The sequence below is a fragment of the Zootoca vivipara genome, chromosome 5, assembly GCF_965207765.1.
Source record: "Zootoca vivipara chromosome 5, rZooViv2.hap1.1, whole genome shotgun sequence".
In the NCBI taxonomy this organism is placed as follows: Eukaryota; Metazoa; Chordata; class Lepidosauria; order Squamata; family Lacertidae; genus Zootoca; species Zootoca vivipara.
Genome location: NC_142588.1, coordinates 17,365,748 through 17,389,195, shown reverse-complemented (window position 1 = coordinate 17,389,195; position 23,448 = coordinate 17,365,748). Strand labels below are relative to the sequence as shown.

The 23,448-nt window shown below is 42.4% G+C and overlaps 1 protein-coding gene across 3 annotated transcripts in view; it reads right to left on the bottom strand.

The window, feature by feature from the left end:
- The window catches only part of LOC118096362 (heparan-alpha-glucosaminide N-acetyltransferase-like), a 171,909-nt gene that overhangs the window by 49,546 nt on the left and 98,915 nt on the right, over positions 1–23,448 (bottom strand). For 2 of the 3 annotated variants that reach the window (XM_035138106.3, XM_035138110.3), the window contains 5 exons: positions 19,623–19,699; positions 18,056–18,086; positions 13,968–14,128; positions 6,070–6,182; positions 2,760–2,884 (listed from right to left, as the gene is read on the bottom strand). In XM_035138106.3, coding sequence (XP_034993997.3) covers positions 2,760–2,884; positions 6,070–6,182; positions 13,968–14,128; positions 18,056–18,086; positions 19,623–19,699 — 507 coding nt within the window. The remainder of the gene's footprint in view (positions 1–2,759; positions 2,885–6,069; positions 6,183–13,967; positions 14,129–18,055; positions 18,087–19,622; positions 19,700–23,448) is intronic. The other variant, XM_035138109.3, reaches the window with a different exon arrangement.

Below are 23,448 nucleotides of genomic sequence, written 5' to 3'. Positions count from 1 at the left end.
TGGGGTAGGGGGAAGTTATTGTTTCCCATAAATATATCTTCCTACACAGTTTTTTTTTCTCTCTCCACATGCCACGAAAGAGAAGATTGGCTTCTTTTTCACTTCTGTTGTTCTAAGATAACAGCAACATTTATCTGCAAGGGGGGGGAATTATACTGCTTCGTTTTAAGTAATGGGAGGGGGAATTGTTAAGAGGTAGCAATATAGCTTTGCCTTATTCACTAAGACATGCAAATGATCCCATACTAAAAGACAAACTGATACATCTATTTCACACAGCTCTTCTGCAATCCCTTGCATGCACCTCAAGCTGTGTGTGCTGATGGCTAGATCATTATTTTAAATGATAAAACAGCAGGACACATAGCATATGACAGCCTTGCCTTGCCAGTGCCTTTTTGAAGGATGCGTGTCCTGGGGTACATGAAAGAGCTTGAGAAACACAGCCGAAAACACCCAACAGCGTATATTACTAGGTATGTTTCAGTCACAGCAAGCCAGCCCTCTTTCCTCTTCTACAATTCCCAAAGAATAGGGTTTTAAGGGGGCTAAATACACTCATTTCCAAAATTGGGATTTAAAATTTAACACCACTGCCACTGCCCTTCAGTTTTCTGTCCAAAGAAATGAGAACTGCCAGCACAACCCTAAGAACAGGGAGAGGTGAGGCAGTGGTGTTGCAACGGGGGACAGGGGGGAGTACACCCCGGGTTCCATGTCTGCAAGGGTGACAAGAAGTCACCCCACGGGGGCTCATGGCAGTGTGAGCAGCCATTGCACCGCCGCAGCCACATGTGGAGGGAGGATCCTCCATTCGCGGCTGCAGCCGCAAGCAGAGGGTCCTGGAGCCCACGGCAAACCACTAAGTACAGCGCCAGCGCCATACAGATGGTGCCAGGATCCTCTGCTCGCAGCTGTAGCGGTGACGGAGGGATCCTAGCACTGTTCGTACAGCGCTGGAGAGACGCCAGTGGCAAACCGCTATACAGCGCATGCGCAGGGTCGCTACGTGTAGCAATGCCACACATGCGCCCTACGTAGTGATGCCCGCCCCAGGTGTCACGACACCTTCCTTCGCCCCTGAGGTGAGGTTCTGACTTGAATCTGGGACAGAAGAGCTCTCAAATGTTTTTTAACTGGACTCAGTTTACTGGGGAATAATACACTCAGGCATTAAAAACGACTGCCTAGCAGGTGTCACTTAGAATGGGAGTGGAAGGTTCTTCACACCCCAACCAGCACCTCTTTAATCTTCTACCCTCGGGCAGGAGATATAGAAATATAATCAGTCATACCAACAGGCTAAAAAACAGTTTCTATCTGTGGGCTGTTAGGCTGCTGAACGGGAAATAATATAGTGCAACTGACTTTTGGGGTTGGTGTGTTGTGCAACAAGCACACAGAGTGCAATGAGATTGAGTGTTTGTGGTGGTGGGGAGGCTCGGTTAATTTCATTGTACACAGGTTGTACATTGACAATAAAGGTATTATTTATTATTATTATTCTTTAGGGTCCAATTATTTCCAACACAGATTGTAAATGGAAGCAAGTCTAATGCATAGGTATATTTCTACCAGGTCCGGCTGTCTGAACTCAAGTAGAAATTGACCAAACAATCAAGCTGGAAAGCAAATGGGCTTGGAAAGAGGAACATGGATAGTCAGGGGGCGGACACTCAGGGAGCAGTTTGCACTGAATCTGAGCAGCCCACTCAGAATTAAAAGCTTTTGAGCACCAGTTGCAACTCCACTGGCCCCCTTCTGTCACCTGACCAGTGGTCAGGGCTTGCTAATCAGCTGATATTTTCTCAATTGGAGATAATAACTGGAATATATTTCCTTAATGGAAAATCTACCTGACATGTGGTGTTTGGTTGTGGCAGAAAATACAGCAGTTGCTATTTAAACTGGGACAGACGGAAAGATCGGAGTTTTTAGGCTGACGTTGGCAGAAATAGGATGCAAATGTCACACTTTGGGATTCAGGATTGGCCCTTGCTGCCCGCTCTATGAATCTGCTTGTTTTCAATAAGCTATAATTGTGTGCTTGCAAATTAACAGATGTTACAAAGATGCTATGAGCCTCCAGTGCTTTCTCTCTCACTGCAAAGAAAAAGATCCTGTTTGGGGGGGGGAGTACACAGAGAACATCCTTTCACTTGGGGAAATGGGTAAAACCATTGGCCTCTTTTTGGAGTTATGTACACTTCATACATAATTGACTTCAGAATTGACGCCGAAGAATTGATGCTTTTGAATTATGGTGCTGGAGGAGACTCTTGAGAGTCCCATGGACTGCAAGAAGATCAAACCTATCCATTCTTAAGGAAATCAGCCCTGAGTGCTCCCTGGAAGGACAGATCGTGAAGCTGAGGCTCCAATACTTTGCCCACCTCATGAGAAGAGAAGAATCCTTGGAAAAGACCCTGATGTTGGGAAAGATTGAGGGCACTAGGAGAAGGGGACGACAGAGGACAAGATGGTTGGACAGTGTTCTCGAAGCTACGAACATGAGTTTGACCAAACTGCGGGAGGCAGTGGAAGACAGGAGTGCCTGGCGTGCTATGGTCCATGGGGTCACGAAGAGTCGGACACGACTAAACGACTAAACAACAAACAACAACAACACACTTCATACAACAGGTTGTTTAGGAAATGACCTTTCATGATAGTGAATAAGTCCTTTAAAAATACACTTATAGAATGCGCTTTTTTCCATTACGAAAATTCTACTCTACTGTGCAATCAGACTTGCTTACCTGGGACATCCAGGGACAGGTAGCAGGAATGTGAGGCACAGCCAAAGGGTCTCCAGGATCACCATGATTACCCACTCTGGCCAGTAGAGAATGGTATCCCTTAGTGGAGCCCACCAATTATCAAACTTCAAAGAGAAGGGAATTCACATAATTAGAGATATGGTCAAGAAAATAAACATGGCCACTTCCAAAAGAATGTTTGTCAGAACCACTCTTTAACCCCCAAATGTTTTCTTCCCTCACCTTCATACACATCAATAGGAAATTGCTCTTTTAACTACACAAAAGTGAAAGCAGCAATTAGAATGTTAGCCACTTCCTGTCTCCGTCACTTGATTCACATGCCAAAAAACCCTGAAGACAATCCATCAAATCAACTCCTAGGCACACCTAGGAAGGTTGGGTGAGCGAGCATGCTGAATGCTCATAAGAAACCATAAGGTCATATTTATCAATCAGTTGCCCAGCTACTAGGTCAGTGATTTTGCATGTGTTCAGGCTGTGTGCAATATGCCTTCAAAAAAAGAGAGAACTTTATTCATCTCACCTCCCATGTGCTAACCAGGGCAGGCGCGTAGCAAGGGAGGGGCGTAGGGGGCGGGCCACCCCTAGCTCCACACTAGCTCCACTCTGGCGTGGGCAGCGCGCAGGGGCAATGCCCCCCCTGGCCCGCCCCTCGCCTCCTCCGCCCGAGCAGGAAGAAGCAGAGCGTGCTACGGAGTGGTTTGCTGCCAGGTGGCGGCAGCCCAGGAGAGCAGCAGCACGGACATGCGCAGTTCGTCCTGTTGCGCGCGTCGTGCATCGTGACATCACAATTCATACACACTGCAGGGTGATGCACTGCCCCCAGGGAGTGCCACCCCGGGCAGCCAAGTGGCACCGTTCACCACTGAACCAGGCGGAAGTTTGTTGTGCAGACTATAGACCAGGGGTCTCCAAACTAAGGCCCGGGGGCCAGATGCGGCCCAATCACCTTCTAAATCCGGCCCGCGAACAGTCCGGGAATCAGCATGTTTTTACATGAGTAGAATGTTATTTAAAATGCATCTCTGGGTTATTTGTGGGGCCTGCCTGGTGTTTTTACATGAGTAGAATGTGTCCTTTTATTTAAAATGCATCTCTGGGTTATTTGTGGGGCATAGGAATTCGTTCATATATTTTTCAAAATATAGTCCGGCCTCCCACAAGGTCTGAGGGACAGTGGACCGGCCCCCTGCTGAAAAAGTTTGCTGACCCCTGCTATAGACAATGCAATCCACAATGCTCTCAATATGTGTCATGGACTGGCTGGATACAGACGAGTGGTGGGAAGCACCAGCAGGAGAACCCCCAGAGGACAAAGGCTCAGAGCCAGGGGAGTGATGAGGTGCACGATGGTGAGTGGTCAGAGGGAGAAGAGGGAGTAGACCGGGAGGAGGAGGTGTTGGAAGATGAAGAGGCAACAGGGTTGAGTGAGCAGGAAGAGGCTGTGGCAGAGAGCAGCTCAAAAGCAGAAGCAGAGGTGGGTCAAGAAGCAGAGTGCAGGCACGCTGCTGAAGAAGCCAGAGAGTCTCCCTCTCCTGCTGTGACCAGCTCCCTTGCCCGCTGGTCTCCCAGAACACAGAGAGGAATGAAGAGGGCAAAGCAATGAGAGACAATACAAAGGTGCCTTAGGCTGATAGGGAAGGAACCAGGGAGGAGCCTTGAAGTTGGGGACCTTCAGTCCTCACAACTGCCTCACAGAGGCAAGAAAGACCTATTGGGAAGAATTGCTGGGATCACTAGGCCTGCACTGTTTTGGTGTCTTTGAATAAAGAGTTGACTTTACCGACACCAGGTTTTTTATAGCTACCCTACTCCTGACTCCAGCTCCTGACAATATAGCCCTGAGGATGGTGGGTACAGATGGGGGAGAAATTCAGTTCAGTCTGCATTTAAAGGTGACCTTAGCTAATTGGCATTTTCTAAGAAGAAGAAGATGCAAACCAAAACATACTTGCACTTTTTCCAAGTTATGCAATACAGTTATCCACCCAACTAATGGTTCAATCCATTTTTTATGCCATCCTTTGTCACTGGATCTTTATTGGCTGAGGATTTTATGCTTGGTGTGGTGGGCCAAATTCATTCTTTTCTTTTAATTTTTTTTATTAAGATTTCTTGAATTACAAAGGTGTGTGCAGTGTCACTCGTATTTTAACATGTATCATTTTTGATACATTCATTCTTGACACAAATATGCAAACATAAATTGGGAAAGGATTTAGCTACACACATGGATGCGGGAGAGCTGCTAGGACTACTGAAGTATTCCCTTGATGCTCACTTCCAAGGAGCCCTTTCCCCTGCTAAATGCTGAGAGGCAGCTGGTCTATGCATGAAATGGGACTGGAAGGCATTTTTTCAAACATGAATGTGCAGGAGAACATCCATCTTTAAATGTGCGCCTTTGGTGCCAGGTTTTCAAAGGTGGCTCTTGAGGGTTCTCGTGCAAGTGTCTGATCCAAGAAGCATCAAATAAAACAGGAAGGATAAAATCTGCCCCACGTTAATGGACACATCATTTTAATTTGGGGCCTGTGCCATGACACCCATTGCCATCTCAAATGCAAACATATATGTAGGCATTTATTAAAAGACAGTTATCCAGCAGCTTGTAAAAGCTCTATTGAGTCACTGCAGTCTGTTGTGTAATTACATACTTAGCTCATCAGCAAAGTATTTATCATTATTAGCTGATCATTATCACTAGGAGAAGACACTAGAGTCTGGTCTATAAATATGCATTTAAACCAAATTTAAAACAGGATCGTCCAAGTCAGAGATAAAAGGAAATGGATGGGGGGAGGAAGGAATGAGGTCACTCAGTTCACTTGCTTGCCAATGAAGAAATATTATTTGTAACATTCCCTCTAATTTATGTCTTGATCTTCTTAGACTGGAAGCCAGTGGAAGCATCCCCTTTTTCAGAAGGTGAAGACAGAAATAAAACACTCATCACAAATGGTCCTGCATCCCCAATGCAATTCCATATTTCTGATTTGTCTTACATACACATAAGCACAATACCAGAAAGTCAAACACTGGTTTAGCTCCTCCCCCTAGTCTCCAGGCTGGGACAATCGAGATTATTTCTGATTGAAATTTAGTGGTGCCAGAGAGTGAGATTATAGGTAAGAAAGTCAGCAGTCCTGGAAACTGGTAAAATATAAGACATCAGTAATATGAGGCTAGCTGGATGCCACGCACATACTACCAAATGAAATCTCTGTTGGGTACTCAAAAGTGTGCAAGGGTATGTTTTTCCAAGGTCAGTCCCATTGCATCTCACCTGATATATGTCAAGGTCTTTTAAGCAAAAGAAGGTCTCCATCAAGGCCAAAATGAAGTAAGTAAATCCAAGACGCTGCAGAACACCTGGAATCCTTGCCCAGCTCCATGACACTGTAGGTACAAAGCTGAATGTTACATATAAGACCTAATTTGAGGCGGGAAATCCAGTGCCTGATTTGAAATCATGCATGTTACATATATTTGGCCCAAAATTACTGAGTAATCAGATGCATCAAGGATTTGTTCCAATACCAAGAAACTTATGGGCTAAGGCTTGGAGTCCAGTGATTGTGTGCATTCAAGTCCCAGAAGCCTCTTCAGGCATAGTAGGGAATACAAGGGTGCAAGAATAGCCTTTCCAGTTGACAGGCAGTATGAGACTTCTAGATCAGTATTCGCCTTCCTGGTGCCCTCCAGATGTTTTGGACTACAACTCGCATCAGTCCCAGCCAGCACAGTGATAAAATCATAGAACTGTGGGGTTGGACAGGACAGCGAGGGTCATCTAGTCCAACCCCCTGCAATGCAGAATTTTTTTGCCCAACGTGGGCTCGAACCCACGACCCTGATATTAAGAGTCTCATGCTCCACCAACTGAGCTATCATGCAGTGGCAGAACTTCATGCTCTGGAACTGGGGGGTGGAGAGCAGGCGGGGGCGGGGCTGTCACACATCCCGGGGGCGGGGCGCACGTCCTGGGGGCAGGGCGCACTGCCCGCAGGGGCATGGCACGCCACCTGCAGGGGTGTGGCATCCAGCGCGGGCGGGGAGGGGCAGCCATGATGGCACCCTACTGGGATCACGCTGCCAGAGATGGTGCGCTCCCCCGCACTCCTCTTCCTCCGCCAGCGCTATCATGTTGACTGAGGCTAGTGGGAGTGGCATTTAAAAATTTCCAGAGGGCACTAGGATTCACCATAGATCCTAGGAGCTGACCTTTTGCTTTTGATTGGCCAACTCTTTGAAGTAGCACTTTGAGCCTATTGCACATCAGGCTTCAACTCAACTCCCCAGTGTCACCTCCAGCCAAGAAGAACCCCTGGATTGCAAAAAAAGAAACGCTTTCAGGTCTGGAATTGGGTGTAGCTGTCCACACCAACAGCCTTACTCTGACAATGCGCTCAATGAACTACAGAACATTTGGAGAAAGTTCCTCTATGCAACCTTCATTGCGCCTTGTGTGCATCAACGTCTTTGCCTCCCTGTCAGCCCACCACTACCGAGAGATGGAAGTTAGCTAGTCTCCTTAGAGGTGCCCAGACATTTTGACAATTTCTGACAATTTCAGATATGTCTCAACTTTCTCCCAATCAAGCTGTCTGTTCTCTCTTCTAAAATAGTGTCCTTTCCACAAAGCCACCCAGCAACTTAAAGTGCTTACATTTACAATAGTGAATCTGAGGATTAATCAGCAGGTTTCATACTTTTAAAACTCTGGGCTCCATCCAGCCTGTGCTGTCCACTTAAAGAGGAAGTATTCCCATCAGTCCATTACTGCCATTTATTCTTAATGTACTGCTCTTTTGTTGTGCAAGCACAAAGGGGACAAAGACGGAAGAGGAGGCTGCTGAAGAGTGCTCAGCTTTCTCATTCGCTCTCATGGAGGCAGAACTTGGCCATTCCGAATAAAAGGACAATGAACTAAAGCCAAATTTTATGGGAATGTCATTTGTCCAAGGCAATCATTTTGTTTTATGCTCTCCATTTCAAGCGATAGGATATTTCGGAGTAGGGGGCAGCGTTTTACAGTCCATTTTCCTTGTGGTGAGTAAGCACTGGAGACGTATCTGATTATTTACATCAGGGGTTGCCAATGTGGTGACTTCCATATGTCGCTGGATTGCAGAACCCATCATCATTCAACACTAGCCATGCTGGCTGCGGATGATGGAAACTGTAGTCTAACAACTTCTGGAGGGCTTTACATTGGCTGCCTCCAATGGGGCTGGAAAAAAATCTCTGAGCCTGAAACTCTGGAGAGATACTGCCGCTTAAAGGTAAAGGTAAAGGGACCCCTGACAACCCCAGTTGCGAACGACTCTGGGGTTGTGGCACTCATCTTGCTTTAATGGCCGAGGGAGCCGGCGTACAGCTTCTGGGTCATGTGGCCAGCATGACAAAGCTGCTTCTGGCAACCAGAGCAGCACACGGAAACATCATTTACCTTCCTGCCAGAGCGGTACCTATTTATCTACTTGCACTTTGACATGCTTTCGAACTGCTAGGTTGGCAGGAGCTGGGACCGAGCAACAGGAGCTCACCCCATTGCGGGGATTCGAACCGCTGACCTTCTGATCGGCAAGCCCTAGGGTCTGTGGTTTAGACCACAGCACCACCCACGCTTAGGATAGACCATATTGGGACTGACAAACCAATAGGCTAGCTCACTATAAGATACCATCAAATCTTGGCATTCTGTAAATTTAGTGAAATATTGCTACCGCAGCTCCTCCTAGCCCTGCAGCTAAGCCTTACTCAATTGTGAAAAGATAACAGAGTCCCCACAGTCCCGACATTTTGTCCTGGATGTAGCTTGGCTTGCTAGTGCTGAAATGAGATTTATAATTTTGACTTTTTGATATGAAGATGTCCCTCCTTCAAATGCTACTAGCTATGAGACGACTATTGATGACTGCTAGCTACAGTGCCTATCCTCTGCTGCCACAGTTGGAGGTACCGTAGCAATGGTTCTGAATACCAGTTGCTGGAAACCACAGAAGAGAGGGCTCTTGTGCTCCAACGCTGCTTGCTGGTTTCCCACAGGCCTCTAGTTGGCCACTGTGAGAACTGGATGCTGGACCAGATGGGCCATCAGCCTGATCCAGCAAGTTTTCCTCGTGTTCTTATGTTCATGCGATGCCAGCTAGGTTGCAGACATACCATTCTTTTTCCAACTTTTATGCTCTCACAAGTATTTGTGTGGAATCATTTCAGAGAGGACTGAAATTGCATTGACATATATATTTTTTATAAATCGCTGTGTTGCTAAATATATAACCCTGTCTTGCCTTTCAAACACACAGTTGTTGGCATGAATGGGGGTGGGCAACCAAAGACCCTTTGACTAATGGGATACGTGTAAAAATACTAGAATTGATAGGTTGAGAAAGTCCATTCTGATTCAGATAAATGGAAAAGTGGTATAATATTACCCGTTTTCCATCACATTACGAAAAAATGTTAGATTGTACTGGGGTGTGATTGGGTTAGTATTAGGTTTTTTGATCATATGATACATAGTAGAAACCCTTCACATTACTCTTGGGAAACTACAAAGCCAGCTGGCAGATACTGAAAACTCAAGTCACAAATTCGCAATGTATCATCTAGCTCATTTGCAATCACATTTAGTTATTTAATTATTATTTAGTTATTTAATTACTGTATTACAGTATTGTATTTCCAGAACCCTGAAAGAGTCAGGTATGATAAAATTTGCATCATGCCAATCAGCCAGGCATAGACTAAGGTACCAGTATTAAATATAATCTTTTATTACATTTCCTCTCTTCACTCCATATTTGAATATGAGACACAATCAGCCATATGAATTGGTTCAATTATTTTCAATATTTCTTTTGGAGTCTCGGTACAAAACACATCTGAGCACAAAAGCCAATGAAGAAGGGAGGTAGTGGATCAGGAAGATAATAAAATATAACCTGGAGGCTTAAAATTCATAATTCTAGACCTGTAGGGCTCAGACGCAAAGCTTTCCAAAAGAGAAACTTCCTACATTTAAGATTATTTTCCTGTTGCTCACGCTTAAAATTCTGAATTTCGCTCAGGTGAAGGCCTCTCCCCAAATTATGCTACGGCAGGGGTAGCTGCCTTGTGGTCTAGCACAAATAGCAATATCTGGAATATATAATAAAGCTTATCCTACAAATTCTTAACTGTTAAATATTTTTCTTTACTAATGTTTTCACTGCTTTCAAATTCAGTGGTACCTCGACTTACGAATGACTCGACATACGAATGTTTCGAGTTACGAACAGAGTTCCGTCCGCCATTTTGGATGCGGTTTAGATAGGATTTTTTTGACTTACGGTTTTTTTAAAAAAATTCCCCATTGGCTTCGACTTACGAATTTTTCGACTTACGAAGGTCCATTCGGAACACTGTTCTTTTCAGTACTATAGCATACCCTCCGACATTCCTCAAATGAAAATAATCTCACTCCCCTCCAATTAGCATTCATCAAGCCCCCTCTTTTTGTCATTGTCCCCCACAGAGCATTTCCTATCAGAAGAAGGGCAAGTGCCACCACAACTACACCAATGAGACACAGCACATCTGCCCTCCATTGTCCTGAGAAAACTCCTTTATTTAATTTTATACATCGGTAGCTTTACAAAAAGAAAAACACACACCAATAAGTAAATTTTAGAAAGGGGCAAGATTAGACGCGGATGCACAAAGGTTTGTGTGTGTGTGTGTGTTTAAATCAAGATGTCTTGCACTCTGCTCCATTTCCTCTTTCTTCCCACCTGGGGCAGCCCTGCCCTCTGCCTGCACCTCAGAGCCAATGTATCACACAGAGCGGAGCCTTTTCTCCTTGCCCCAGCAATTGCTGCAAACTGCCCAAGGGAGAAGGCCAGTTAGTGGTGCCCATGGAGAGGCAATGGGATACTCCCTAGCAGATGCCACTGCCACCGCCACCATTTCTTGGAACAAGGGCGGGCTCATCCTCTTCCTTGACCTCAGCAATGGCAGCAGTGGCAGGGGAAATAGGGACATTCCAGGATCAAATCAGAAGCCAGGAAAACTTTCATAATTCCAGGACTGTGCCTGAACAATCGGAGCACTTGGAGGATATGCTATACAATCCATTATCTGAGGTTGTTGATATTTCTTCTGGCAATCTTAATTCCGGTTTGGGATTCATCCAATCCAGCCTTTCGCATGATGAATTCTGCATATAAGTTAAATAAGCAGGGAGACAATATACAGCCTTGTCGTACTCCTTTCCCAATTTTGAACCAAACAGTTATTCCATATCCAGTTCTAACTGTAGTTTCTTGTCCCACATATAAATTTCTCAGGAGACAGATGAGGTGATCAGGCACTCCCATCTCTTTAAGAACTTGCCATAGTTTGCTGTGGTCAACACAGTCAAATGCTTTTGTGTAGTCAATGAAGCAGAAGTAGATGTTTTTCTGGAACTCTCTAGCTTTCTCCATAATCCAGCACATGTTTGCACTTTGGTCTCTGGTTCCTCTGCCGCTTCGAAATCCAGCTTGCACTTCTAGGAGTTCTCGGTCCACATACTGCCTAAGCCTGCCTTGTAGAATTTTAAGCATAACGTTGCTAGCGTGTGAAATGAGTGCAATTGTGTGGTAGTTGGAGCATTCTTTGGCACTGCCCTTCTTTGGGATTGGGTTATAGACTGATCTTCTCCAATCCTCTGGTCACTGCTGAGTTTTCGAAACTTGCTGGGATATTGAGTGTAGCATCTTAACAACATCATCTTTTAAAAATTTTAATAGTTCAGCTGGAATATCATCACTTCCACTGGCCTTGTTATTAGCAGTGCTTTCTAAGGCCCATTTGACTCCAGGGTGTCTGGCTCAAGGTCAGCAACCACACTACTTGGGGTGTACGATACCTCCATATCTTTCTGGTATAATTCCTCTGTGTATTCTTGCCACCTCTTCTTGATGTCTTCTGCCTCTGTTAGGTCCTTTTCACTTTTGTCCTTTATTATGGTAATCTTTGTACAAAATGTTCCTTTCATATCTCCAATTTTCTTGAACACATCTCTGGTTTTTCCCACAGTAGCACATCTAAGCAAACAGGCCTGAGATTACTCTGTAAATCCTGTAAAAGTAACACAAGGATGATGATGATGAAGAAGAAGCAGGAGGAGGAGGAGTGTTATTATTGCTATGCTAGAAGCTGAAGGAAAATATATTTAATTGAATATTTTGAGTTGGATTGGAGGTTTTAAGACAGCGATTGTCTCTTACATTCTGCCCTGCTATACCACAGAGGCACACTCCTCCCAAGACAAATGGATGCCAACACTCTGAGAAAAACCTATTTGAATACCACCCACCCACAGTGCCGTCCTTTACAGAGGCGATCATACATCTATTCTGGTTCCAGCTTCAGAATCCTGCAAATACAGAACTTTATTAAGGCTTCCATTATTAAGCTCTTCCTTTAAAGAAAGCAGAAACTGGTGATTAGGAAGAAATATGTGCGACCCCCAACTGCACTACACTGTGGATTTAAAAGGGCAACTGTCAAGAACATAATGCATTTCAGGGGTAGAGATCGGGATTTGAAAGCCGATACCACAATAGCTCCATAAGTACTCAGCACTTGGAACTGGCTATCCTGCAGTACTGAAGTGCAGAGATTTGCCACACACAAAAATTAAAAATCACAAACATATCTAATCTAAGTGCCAAGTTCTTGGTTCCTTCTCATTTCTCTCCCTTCCCTTGGGCTGCATAAAGAGAGCTGTCTTTGGTTTCTGCTGGAAAATGGATGCTGCATGTAACAGCCAAAAGAGAGAGAGAGAGAGAAAAGAAAGCATTCTGATGAATAAACAATCCACACAGGGTGTTATGCCACCATGACTGTTGCTGCCTTTCCCAAATACTTCCAGTGCTTACAGGATTTGCCATTGGGGGCAGCAGAAATGAGACACCTCCGGTCTGGTAATTGTTGTTTCTAAAAGTCTCCAGATCAGATTATTGTCACTAAAAGTACCTCTCTGTTTTGCCAAACTAAATTAGCAAGCCATTTTTGCTGAAAGCAGAAAAGTGTTAACAGTTGACGTGCCCAGCACCAGCTGCCGAGGCTTTAATAGGCAATAACTAGCTGTTCTGCTGGTGAATGCAAAGATGTAATTTGCTGTTGCAGATTGTTGTGTATTTAGCAAAACAAACAAATAAAACTATAGCAACTATTGCTCAAAAGACCAAGAGAGAGAGAAATCACCAGGGGCTTCTTTTTAGAAAGCATAGTAGGGTCCCCCACTCAATAAATGGTTTTAACCATTTGTTATTTTTAAAGCCTAGATTTTCTGTCTGCAGTTGGAGATAATAATGCACCATTGGGGAAAATAATAGTCCTGTTCATGAATTCAAAAGACCACATGGAGGCTCTTCGCTTTCCCCTTCTGAGCAGGATGATCTGAAGTGGGTTGCAAACATGTTACAAGTCTCCTTGCTATCAGGAACCTTCTCTCTAAACACAAGAAGATTGGGGAGGGAACAGGCATCATAGAATTGTAGAGTTGGAAAGGATCCCAAAGGTCATTTAGTCCACACACGCCCCGAAATGCAGGAATCTCAACTAAATCATCCATGACCATCCAACCTCTGCTTAAAAACCTCAAATGAAACAGAATCTCCAAAACTTCCTGAGGGAGTCCATTCCACTGTAAAACATCACCTACTGTCAGAAAGCTCTTCCTGGTGTTTAGTCAGAATCTTCTTTCTTGTAACTTGAAGCCATTGGTTCGGATCCTACCCTCCAGAGCAGGAGAAAACAAGCATGTACCATCCTCCATGTATCAGTCCTTCAGATATTTGAAGATGGATATCTCCTCTCGGTCTCCTCTTTTCCAGGCTAAACATACCCAATTCCCTCAACCATTCCTTATAAGGTTTGGTTTCCAGACTCTTATCATCTTGGTCTCCCTCCTCTGGTCATGTTGCGGCTTTAAGAAGGATATTAATTGCAGCAACCAAAACTGGACAGAGACACTGGGGCCAGGGCCAGCAAAGCTCCACAGCAAAAAGGGGGGGGAAGCGGGGGACACTTGGCCATACAGATTTAAAGCACAGTCAGTGCCTGGAAAGCACAGAGGAAAGATAAGTGTGGATATTGTACGTGAATGTATGATAAAAACACTAATGACCGAAAGGCAATTATACTTACATGGACCATCTCTTGGTCCGTAGTTAAGGAAGCAGAGTCCCATCAAGAGTAAGATCACAGTTCTCCAGGTCAATTTACGCAAGAGCTGGATACGGCTCACTCCTCTTTTCATCATCGCATGGAAAGCCAGTGCTACTGATGTGCCAATGATGAAAACAAACCTATAAACATAAAGGATTTGTCAAAAACCCAACTCAAACCATACATTCATTGATTTCCTTTCCATTCAAAACTATTGGACTCCATTCGCCTAAGTAAAATCTCCATTGACAAGGGAGGTAAGGATGAATGGGCATTTGTTTGGGGATACTGTATATTTTCATCTCACACTTCCAAAATGGGTGTTCCTGAAGTAAATAAAATTATTTTCTAGGGAAAAAAATCACATTTCCTAGTAAGTGAGACAAACTACAACTCAGATTTAAAAGCAGCTTGCCTTGTTGGCTAAGAGGGCTATGGTAGAGGAAATGGTGGAAACGCCCGTAGATTGTCTCCTAGAGCTTGGGAGCTATAGTAACATGCTAGCAGCCTCCTGCTCTTTATGCAAGAGAAAGTCAGTATTAGGACTAATGATTCAGTGAAAGAACTGTTCCAGCTTGTCTTCCTTGGATATATCCATTTGAGCAACCAGTAACGCAACATTCATCAGTTGGAGAGTCATTCTTTTAAATTTACTTTTAATATCAGGAATGGCAAAAGGCCAAATCAGAGATGACAGCAGAAGACTAGGTCTAAACCAGGCATCCCCAAACTGCGGCCCTCCAGATGTTTTAGCCTAGAACTCCCATGATCCCTAGCTAACAGGACCAGTGGTCGGGGAAGATGGGAATTGTAGTCCAAAACATCTGGAGAGCCGACGTTTGGGGGTGCCTGGTCTAAACCAATCATGTATAAAGAGAAGAAGTCTGTTTTTGAGAGCTGTGGCGTGAATAGATGAGAGCAGCTGATGTGTCCAGAATAAAGGGGCAGGTTTTGGTGCATGGTAATAGTTTTATTGTAAAATAGTTATAAAACTAATACAAATTTGCACATACAAAGAACAAAGGTTGCATTTAGTTCTAATGAATGGTAACTTTGCCATATTGATTTATGCTAGCTTTGTGTTTACTTTTACATTGTTGGTTACATACTATTGTATTTTATTGCTTTTAAATTTATTTTGCTTGCATTTTTATTTTATTACTGAGTTTTGTAAACTGTCCAGAGGACAGAGGAAATGTTGTAAATAATCTATAAATTGATTTACATCTAATCAATTAATTCAGTCAAAACACAGATTAATCAACTAAAAACTAAACGTTCTTTTTTAAATAGTTGGCAGTTTAATAGGCACAAAATTCCTAATAAACCAGCTGGCTGGTAGAATTCAGTACTACAAGATGTGGAAAAAAACTACCGGCTTACATAGCTTTAAAAGTTGATTAGACAAATTATTGGAGAATTCATTTGAGTTTAAACTAAAACTTCAATATAGAGGTTGAAACATGGGTGAAAGCATAATTAAATATACTATTAAATTAAATACACCATTACTTTGAAGTGAACATGAAATGGAAATAATTAATGAAGTAATTGGTAACTTTTTTCAATATGATGAAAAAAGGGAAGTCAGAGAGGGAATAGGATTGTATATAATTTGGGGTTCAGTGGAGGCTATCTTAAGAGGACGTTTTAACAAATACTGCAACATTATTTAAACAAAAGTAAAGGCACTGAAAGGGGAAATAAAGAGCAAGAAAATGAACATAAGCAAAATGGCTCAAAGAGTATATATATATATATATATATATATATATATATATATATATATATATTTAATTGTGACTAACAACTTTGCCTTATAAAATAAGTGCTCTGAACAATCAGCTATTGTTTGAACAGCATGAAAACCTGAGACGGATGTAAAGATGCTAATTCAGGATGTGGAGAGGAAAACAGTCTTCAGGGAAAAGACATTTTTTAAAAAAATGCCAAATGTGCAAATCTGTCATTCTTTGCCTTAATGGGCACTTATAAATGTGCAACTTGCCAAAGATCTTCCTCCACAATATGATTGTGGTTATAAAACGAACAGCATGGTCAATAACATGATCTAATCTGATTGAAGGGGCCAGTAAGAAAATTATTACCCACTTTACAACCCATTAACATCAACCTTACATTACAGGAATGCACACGATAGATTAAAAACTTGCTTACTTAAAGCAAGGGGGTCTAAATAAACTCCATTAGATTTGTTGGGGTTTTGGTTTTTTTTATTGCTGAAGCAAAAATGAATACCCCCCTGGTGACTGGACCAAAATGGGGAAGGGGATATGATGCTGATAGGATGCTTGCTGAGTTAGGGTATTTTGACAGTCATATATAGATGTTGGAGAGAATGACTGTTTAGATAGCTTTTGCCTTGACAAACTGATACAGATGGGGAAAATATGGCACAGAGGAAGCTCAAATATCTCGAATGTAGTTACTAGGATTTAGGACATAGAGACTCTGACTTGGAACAGAATGCCTCGCTTGGAATTTTTAATTGCATCTAAGTTGCCGAGAAAGCTCTATATGCACCCATCTTGGAACAAAGACTAACATTATATGTTATTATGAATCACGGAATTCAGAAGTATTAAGAATTTGCCCATCATATATCACTGGCTGTAACAGAAAGCAAAATTATTTAAGGTTACAGTCAGGGGATTCTTGCGGCTACTCTCGAGTAAAGATGCTCCAGTCCGCACTGTCTTTAAGAGTTTTATTGTGCATACTATTTACAGTGCAGAGATAACAGAGAACATGACCGCCAAGTCCGATTCAGAACCCGGCAATGGCTGCCTCCTGCTTTTCGGCCAGCATAAAAGCCTGGGCACCCCAAAACGCTGCCCCTTCACCTTACGTGTGGGCACGAGCCTCAATTCGGGCGCCAGAAGGAGAGGTTTCCCCTCTTGCTGGCTGGGGCAGCACCTGGGCTCCGATGTCTCGCTGAGTCCCTCATCCGCTGACCCTCGACCAGAGCAGTGCCAGGGCTCAGATACATCTCTTAGCCCTTCCTGCACTCTCTGTCCTCCATAGTGTTGCCAGGGCTCAGACACCTCATTGAGAACCTCTCTCCAAACCGCTCCATTCCTCATTCCCTCCTCCCGACTCGCTGCTTGTGCTGTCGCTGGGCGAAGTGCTGGTCAGGATGACTGGGGGTGGCTCCTTGTAGGGAGTCCCCCTGACAGTTACATTGACCTTTAACCTAAGAAACATGACCAAGATACCTTCATTCTATTCAGCATTAAGTTTTAATGCTGATTTGAACAGGAAAAAATAGTTTGGAAAAGGAAATTTCATGTTAGAAAAAGGCTACTAGTCTGAGTGGGTTATTGATCAAGAAAATGGCTGTTATGAAGAAGAAGGGATTCTGTTCCATCACTTGTCAGGCCTATGCAGATTACAAGTGTCAAATTATAGTTTTGCCAATACAGTAAGTCCATAATTTATGCACATTTAAGTTGTGTGCATTCAGTTTTACTTGTGTGGCAATATTATTATATTGTCAAGGAGTGGAAAGAGGGCAGGGTTCCAGGAAAAATGACTGGTAATCCCACCTGTCACAGAACCCAATGGGCTTTGATTGTACGTGGTTTTGGCTTTAGGTGTGATCCCTTGATCATACTGTGTAAATTATGGGTTTACTGTTGGGCAAAGTCCTAAGTGTGAGACTAAAGCAAATAGCAAAATCCCTCAAAGTGACCAGGAAGGTAAGAAAATTGGCCTTTTCACATAACCTGCTATTCATTTCAGGGCCAGCTCTAGATAGACCCCCGGTGGCGCGGTGAGCCAGGGCACCTGGCCAGTAGGCAGAAACCATGCCGCGCGGAAACCATGCTGCGCCCTGCGGGGGTGGGGGCGCCGGAGCGATCTCCGCCCCTCAGCACCAGGGCGCGTGACCTGCTCGAGACTGCCCTGATTCATTTAAATCCATTGATATTAACTACAAGGCATTAAGATTAAAATAATCAAGTGATATCCATGCATGTGTGAACCAGTTCAAAGAATTTATCAGAGCAGAAAGAAAGGATATTGCTGAGCAGTTTTTGATAGCTTACCAGGGCATGACCAGATCTGCAACTGTCAGTCCTATAATGAAAACACAACCATGATTTTAAAATGCTGATAGTTTCACAATACAGTTTACCAATTCATGTGGTAGATAAGAACAAGAAAATGGATCTGATGTCTGGCACAGCATCTTGCTAGTCCTCATGGCCATATGAATGCATTTGGAAGCATACTAGAATTGTTTGCAAATACCACAGCATTTGTAAGTTTACACATCCTCCAATCATTATTATTGCCTCCTGCTACCACAATAATCCTTGCAAAAATATTCTGACTCTAGCACAAATTATGTTTGGCTTCTGAATAAGGCAAATATGCTACACCTTTTATGCAGAGTAAGCATATTTATGTAAGTTTTCTTTACTTCTTTCATTTGTTCTGAGTTCAGATAGTGCAGATGGGTCCCATGTCATAAAGCACAGACCCTGCCCAGGTTATGGCACACCAAGTCAAACACAGCCCACTAGCCATGTATGGCAAGCAATCCAGAGCCCTATAACTCTAATTTTGCTGCCTGCCTGGACCTCAAAAACAGAAGAGTTGTCAAGGACTTGGCAAGCCACTATGAATGACTGGGAGATTATGCCTGGCTTGGAATCCCCAGCTGGTCAGACTTTATGTACCGGTAACATGTGAATGGCCATGCAAGTGTATATAACAGTCAACATACACATTAGGAAGTGAGGACAACATATTATGAAATGAATGACCCTTCATTTTTAGTAGGCTCTTTTCCCTGTTCAGTAACTTCACAACACAAAAGTGATGAAGATATATCTAACTTTGTTTCACAGAGTCGGTGGGCCAGTGCCAATTGGCAGGGACAGAGGAATATTTCAAGAAACATTTGTTGAGTGTTGACAAGTTGTAAGAGGAGATCCACCAAACCAATACTCTTGTGACTGAAGCAGGACTGGAAAAGACGTGTGGTTTTCCCAGATTAAACTGTGCATGTAATTAAAGCCTGTGTTATGAAGATGGCAGTTCAGAAGTACCGCCAATTGATTTCTGAGCTAAAATACAGAGCGAGGCAATTATTGTACTTGGCATCATGCTAATCCATTTAACCGAGAGCCCAATAACAGGAAACCATTGTTACACAATATGTAACTCAGATTGGGGTGACTGTAACATGATCTTAAAAGCTTCTCTAGCTCTCAGAAGTCAATATACTCCTTGCAAAAAAGGAAGGGTCAGCAAAACGGAGCTGTTACAGACCTTGCTTAAACCTAAAGAAAATGGCCTCATAGACAATGCACTGAGACAATAAAATTAAAGGATGAACTCCAGCTAAATAAAGTAATGGTCCTCCAGTGGAAAGGCAAAATACAATTAGCATTCACATGCTTATTTTAAGATCAATATTTTTTCCTGCTGATTTGCTGAAGAGGCTTTTATGAAGTTTAAGCAGAGTTCATTGTTAAATACTCTTTACCTACAGAGGATATGGTAGGCCTTATTAATTCCTGTTTCTTTTGGAGATCAATAATGAGTTTGCTGATTTGTATGAAGTGCTTAGGGATGCAGCAAATGCAATGGGAAGTTGTCCCCTACCATTCCACGCAGCGTGCTCAAAGAACCAGTAGCCCCCGCCTCCACAGTTCAGAAAAACCATGATGGTGAGAGAAAATCTGAAAGGAGAAAAGGATTAATGGGTCAGGAAACCAGGTGAAAAATTGCTGGTTTGGGGCAGTGACTCTGTCCTACCTAAAGGCTAGAAATCAGACTAAAAATCAGATTGACTAAACAACTTAGAATGATAACATTCTTCTCTGCAAATGGGTAAGTTTGTGTTAAATAATTTGAACATAAGCTTACATTACATTAAAGACTCTTAGTATGCATTAAAAGAAAACAACAAGAGGTAATCTATATATATTTTTACCACGGCAAGACAAAGGAATCTTGGCATGCTATTTTTCTATGTGCAGAAAGGGTTGCTTCTCCCATCCATATCTCTGTTGGAAGCACATTCATATGTCCAACCCTCAGACTGCAGCCTGAAATGGTATAGCCTGGGAAAGATTTTGCTGTTTGACAGGTTACCACCTTACTGAAGCTAAGCAGGTCTATAGGTCTGGTCAGTGCTAGGATAGGTGAGTGCCTGGGAACCACATGTATGTTGCCTGAGGTTCCCTGGGATTATAAATAAACCCATTGCATATGTAGATTGCCTAAATTGTGTATACCTTACTACGCAACTGCAGCTAAGCAATGGACCATTTGCCCACCTTACAAATCAGGAAGAATACTCCGCAAACAGGACATCTGGAATAGCTCTAAAAACACCTCTGCCCACACCTTAACCACAAGTTGCTGAGACTAAAATGTCATGGCAGAATCAGTAGCTTTATCAGACCAGGTGGAATGCAATTGGCCCTTTATTGACCCTAGATCCATCCTGAATTATAATATCACCCTTTGGCCATCCGCAGTGCAGGCGCATAATGAGCCCAGTAGCTCCGACTTCCAGAAAACTACCATGTAGTAGTGGTTAGGAGCCATATGTTTGGGTCTTGTTGTCCAACTTCCGGGGCCGAGTCTGCTTGTGCCAGGCTTTCTAGAGAGATACCTATGCTTCATTCAAGAGAGACACCTATGCTTCATTCAAATATTTGTATAAACAAAGCATTCAGGCCATAATGATCAGCAGCTTCCTCTGGTTCTAGATAAGGAGAGTTACGGAAATTGATAATTTTGCTCATTTTGTTTTGTAGGGAGCCATCAGCAGCTGCTGTTTTAGTCTGCCTAAACATACAAAATATATTGCTTTTGGTAGCAGATTTTTTTTTTAAAAAAAAGAAGACAGAGGAGATGAATTAGTTTCAGTTTAATGAATACTTTTCATGCTTGCCCTTGGGATGACAATGCACTTAGGTGCTAATAGAGAGAGCATTTTAAGAAGAAGAAGAAGAAGAAGAAGAAGAAGAAGAAGAAGAAGAAGAAGAAGAAGAAGAAGAAGAAGAAGAAGAAGAAGAAGAAGAAGAAGTGGTAGAGAGGGACACTCTTTTTGGTGTTGGTTTTGAACAATGGGAAAAATACTATTCAAACAGATGGTTATTAAATATTCCACATTTTTCTCAATTTGAAAATTGAGACCGAAAATATGACAGTGCATCATTTCAACTGTGCAAGTTGCTGATGCTCTTTCCAGTCTTCCCATGTGCCACCCTCCCCCCCCCAGCAGTGTGCAGGTGTCATGGTGGTTCAGGAGCACAACCATTATGCGTTTTCTTTTACTTAACAGCTCTTGCAGGAAATGGAAGGTTATATTACAGATCAATGAGTGGGAAAACGGACTATGACAACCTGAGGTCAGAGGCAGAAGGATAGATGGCATTAATTAATTCTTGCACTTGCTAGAAAAGCTACCGTATGAGAGATGCCTCATGCAGCCACCACAGCTGATTCCTGAAGGCTATTCCATCCATTTCTATACTCTTATTTTATTTTATTTTTGCCTAATATGCAACATTTTGCAAAACAGAACGCCTCTTAAATTACTTTTTTAGTTATTTGAAAATATGCCAGACCATGCTTTTACAGAAATATTAAGAAAATCATTTTTTAGTGTTAGATACATTTGGAATTTTATTCTTATTTTTGCCTAACAAAGGAGACCCAATGCGGCAGTTTATTGATTATATATGAATTTTTTAAAAAAATATTTGTATCTACACATGCCTTTATGCATATTTGTGTGTGTTGTTAAAAAGAACTCTGCCACATTGCTCAACGATAGCTTGCACTATCAAAAGTATACTACAGTATAATAATAATAAAAAAACCTTAATAAAATGAAGTACAATAACAGCTAAAATCATCAACTTCAGCCATCCTCTTAAATTTTCAATACAGATGTAGCTGTATTTAAAGAGAAGAGGTAACTCTTAATACCTAGCAATGGATTTGGACATCTACACAAAACTGTTTTCCCATTGGTAACATTTCATGTGAAAACATTGCTGCTTCATATTATTAAAAGAAAGTAACCCCGCAGAACTTCTTGTAAAGTTTAAATTTGTCCATCACTTCATAACAGTTTGTCCTGTCCCATTTTCAATGAGTCTATAAATATTATTATTAAAATATTATTAAAAGTCTTTACCTAGCAAAATAAAGGAAAGTGGTAGTCATGTTAGATATTTATTTTTTAGTAATACATTCATTTTGTATTCAGTAGTGCATACATATACAGTAAGACATATGGTAATACATACGTTATATCTTTCAGATATACAGAGATCTTATAGATCTCATGTGTACATCTGTTACCAGGTTCATTTTATTCATTTCTTTTTTCCTTTTGGATGGCAGGCCAACTATGGAGTGAAGTAGTCATCCAATTAAAATTCAGGAACCGTTTTCCTGATTGTCTGGTCCCATTTAACCTTGAAACCCTTAAGCAACAAATACTGAGAACTGGAATTAAGCCAAAACTTGATCTTTTCATAACCAGCTGCTTCTTATAACATGGTGTTCATTTTCCAGACTATTCTGAGTCTGAATTACTTAATGATAGGTCCTTTCTTTGGGTCCTTTTCAGGCAGGATTGTGGTATTTTACCACCCTTTGTGGTATTTTACCTACCCTTTGTGTAGGGGGTGGCTTGTAAGTTGTGGCTGTCATTTAACCCAGTAAGACAAGTCCTGGAGCAACAGGTGTGCTTTAGCTCCACGAAATAGCATTAACAGTTGCCATTATGCAGATAGCAGAATGCACCACTGAGTCAATCTTGTTTAAACTTTCACATGAAATATTCATTGGACAGATTAATATAAATTAAATTTGGTGCATCTTTATTTTTGAAACTGAAAATCTTTTTTTGAAAACTGAAAATGTCAAGGATACCAGCAAGAAGAAATTAAGATGAGCATTCATTCAAGTTGTTGCAGAAGCATTTAGTATTATTTATATTGCACCTTCAGTGTATATATGGTGCTTTACTGAGCAATGTAAACTAAAGACAGGTCCCTGTTGTTAGGCACTTACCATTTTAAGTGGAATATTTCATTTCTGCAGATTCTTGGGTACAATGTTCCTCAAACTGTGGTCTACAGAACAGTTGGGATTTGCACCCAATTTATTTCTTCTGACAATGAAGATCAAGTCTGTTTTGACCAGGGCTGGGGTTATCCAACAGAATAACACAGTGCTGCTGCAATCTACTATCTATTCCCTAAAAATGAATCAGTTAAAGGAACCTGCCTTAGTAGCCTAGGGACCATGATACTCATAACATAGCCCTGGTTTTGATAATGGTGCTGGCAGTGAAGAAAATTACTTTATTAAGTGGTCCAACATCACATACAGTAATCCATGGGTGTGGGGCCAGTTAAGAGCCATTGTTACCCATTCATTTGCTTGCCTCCTACATTTG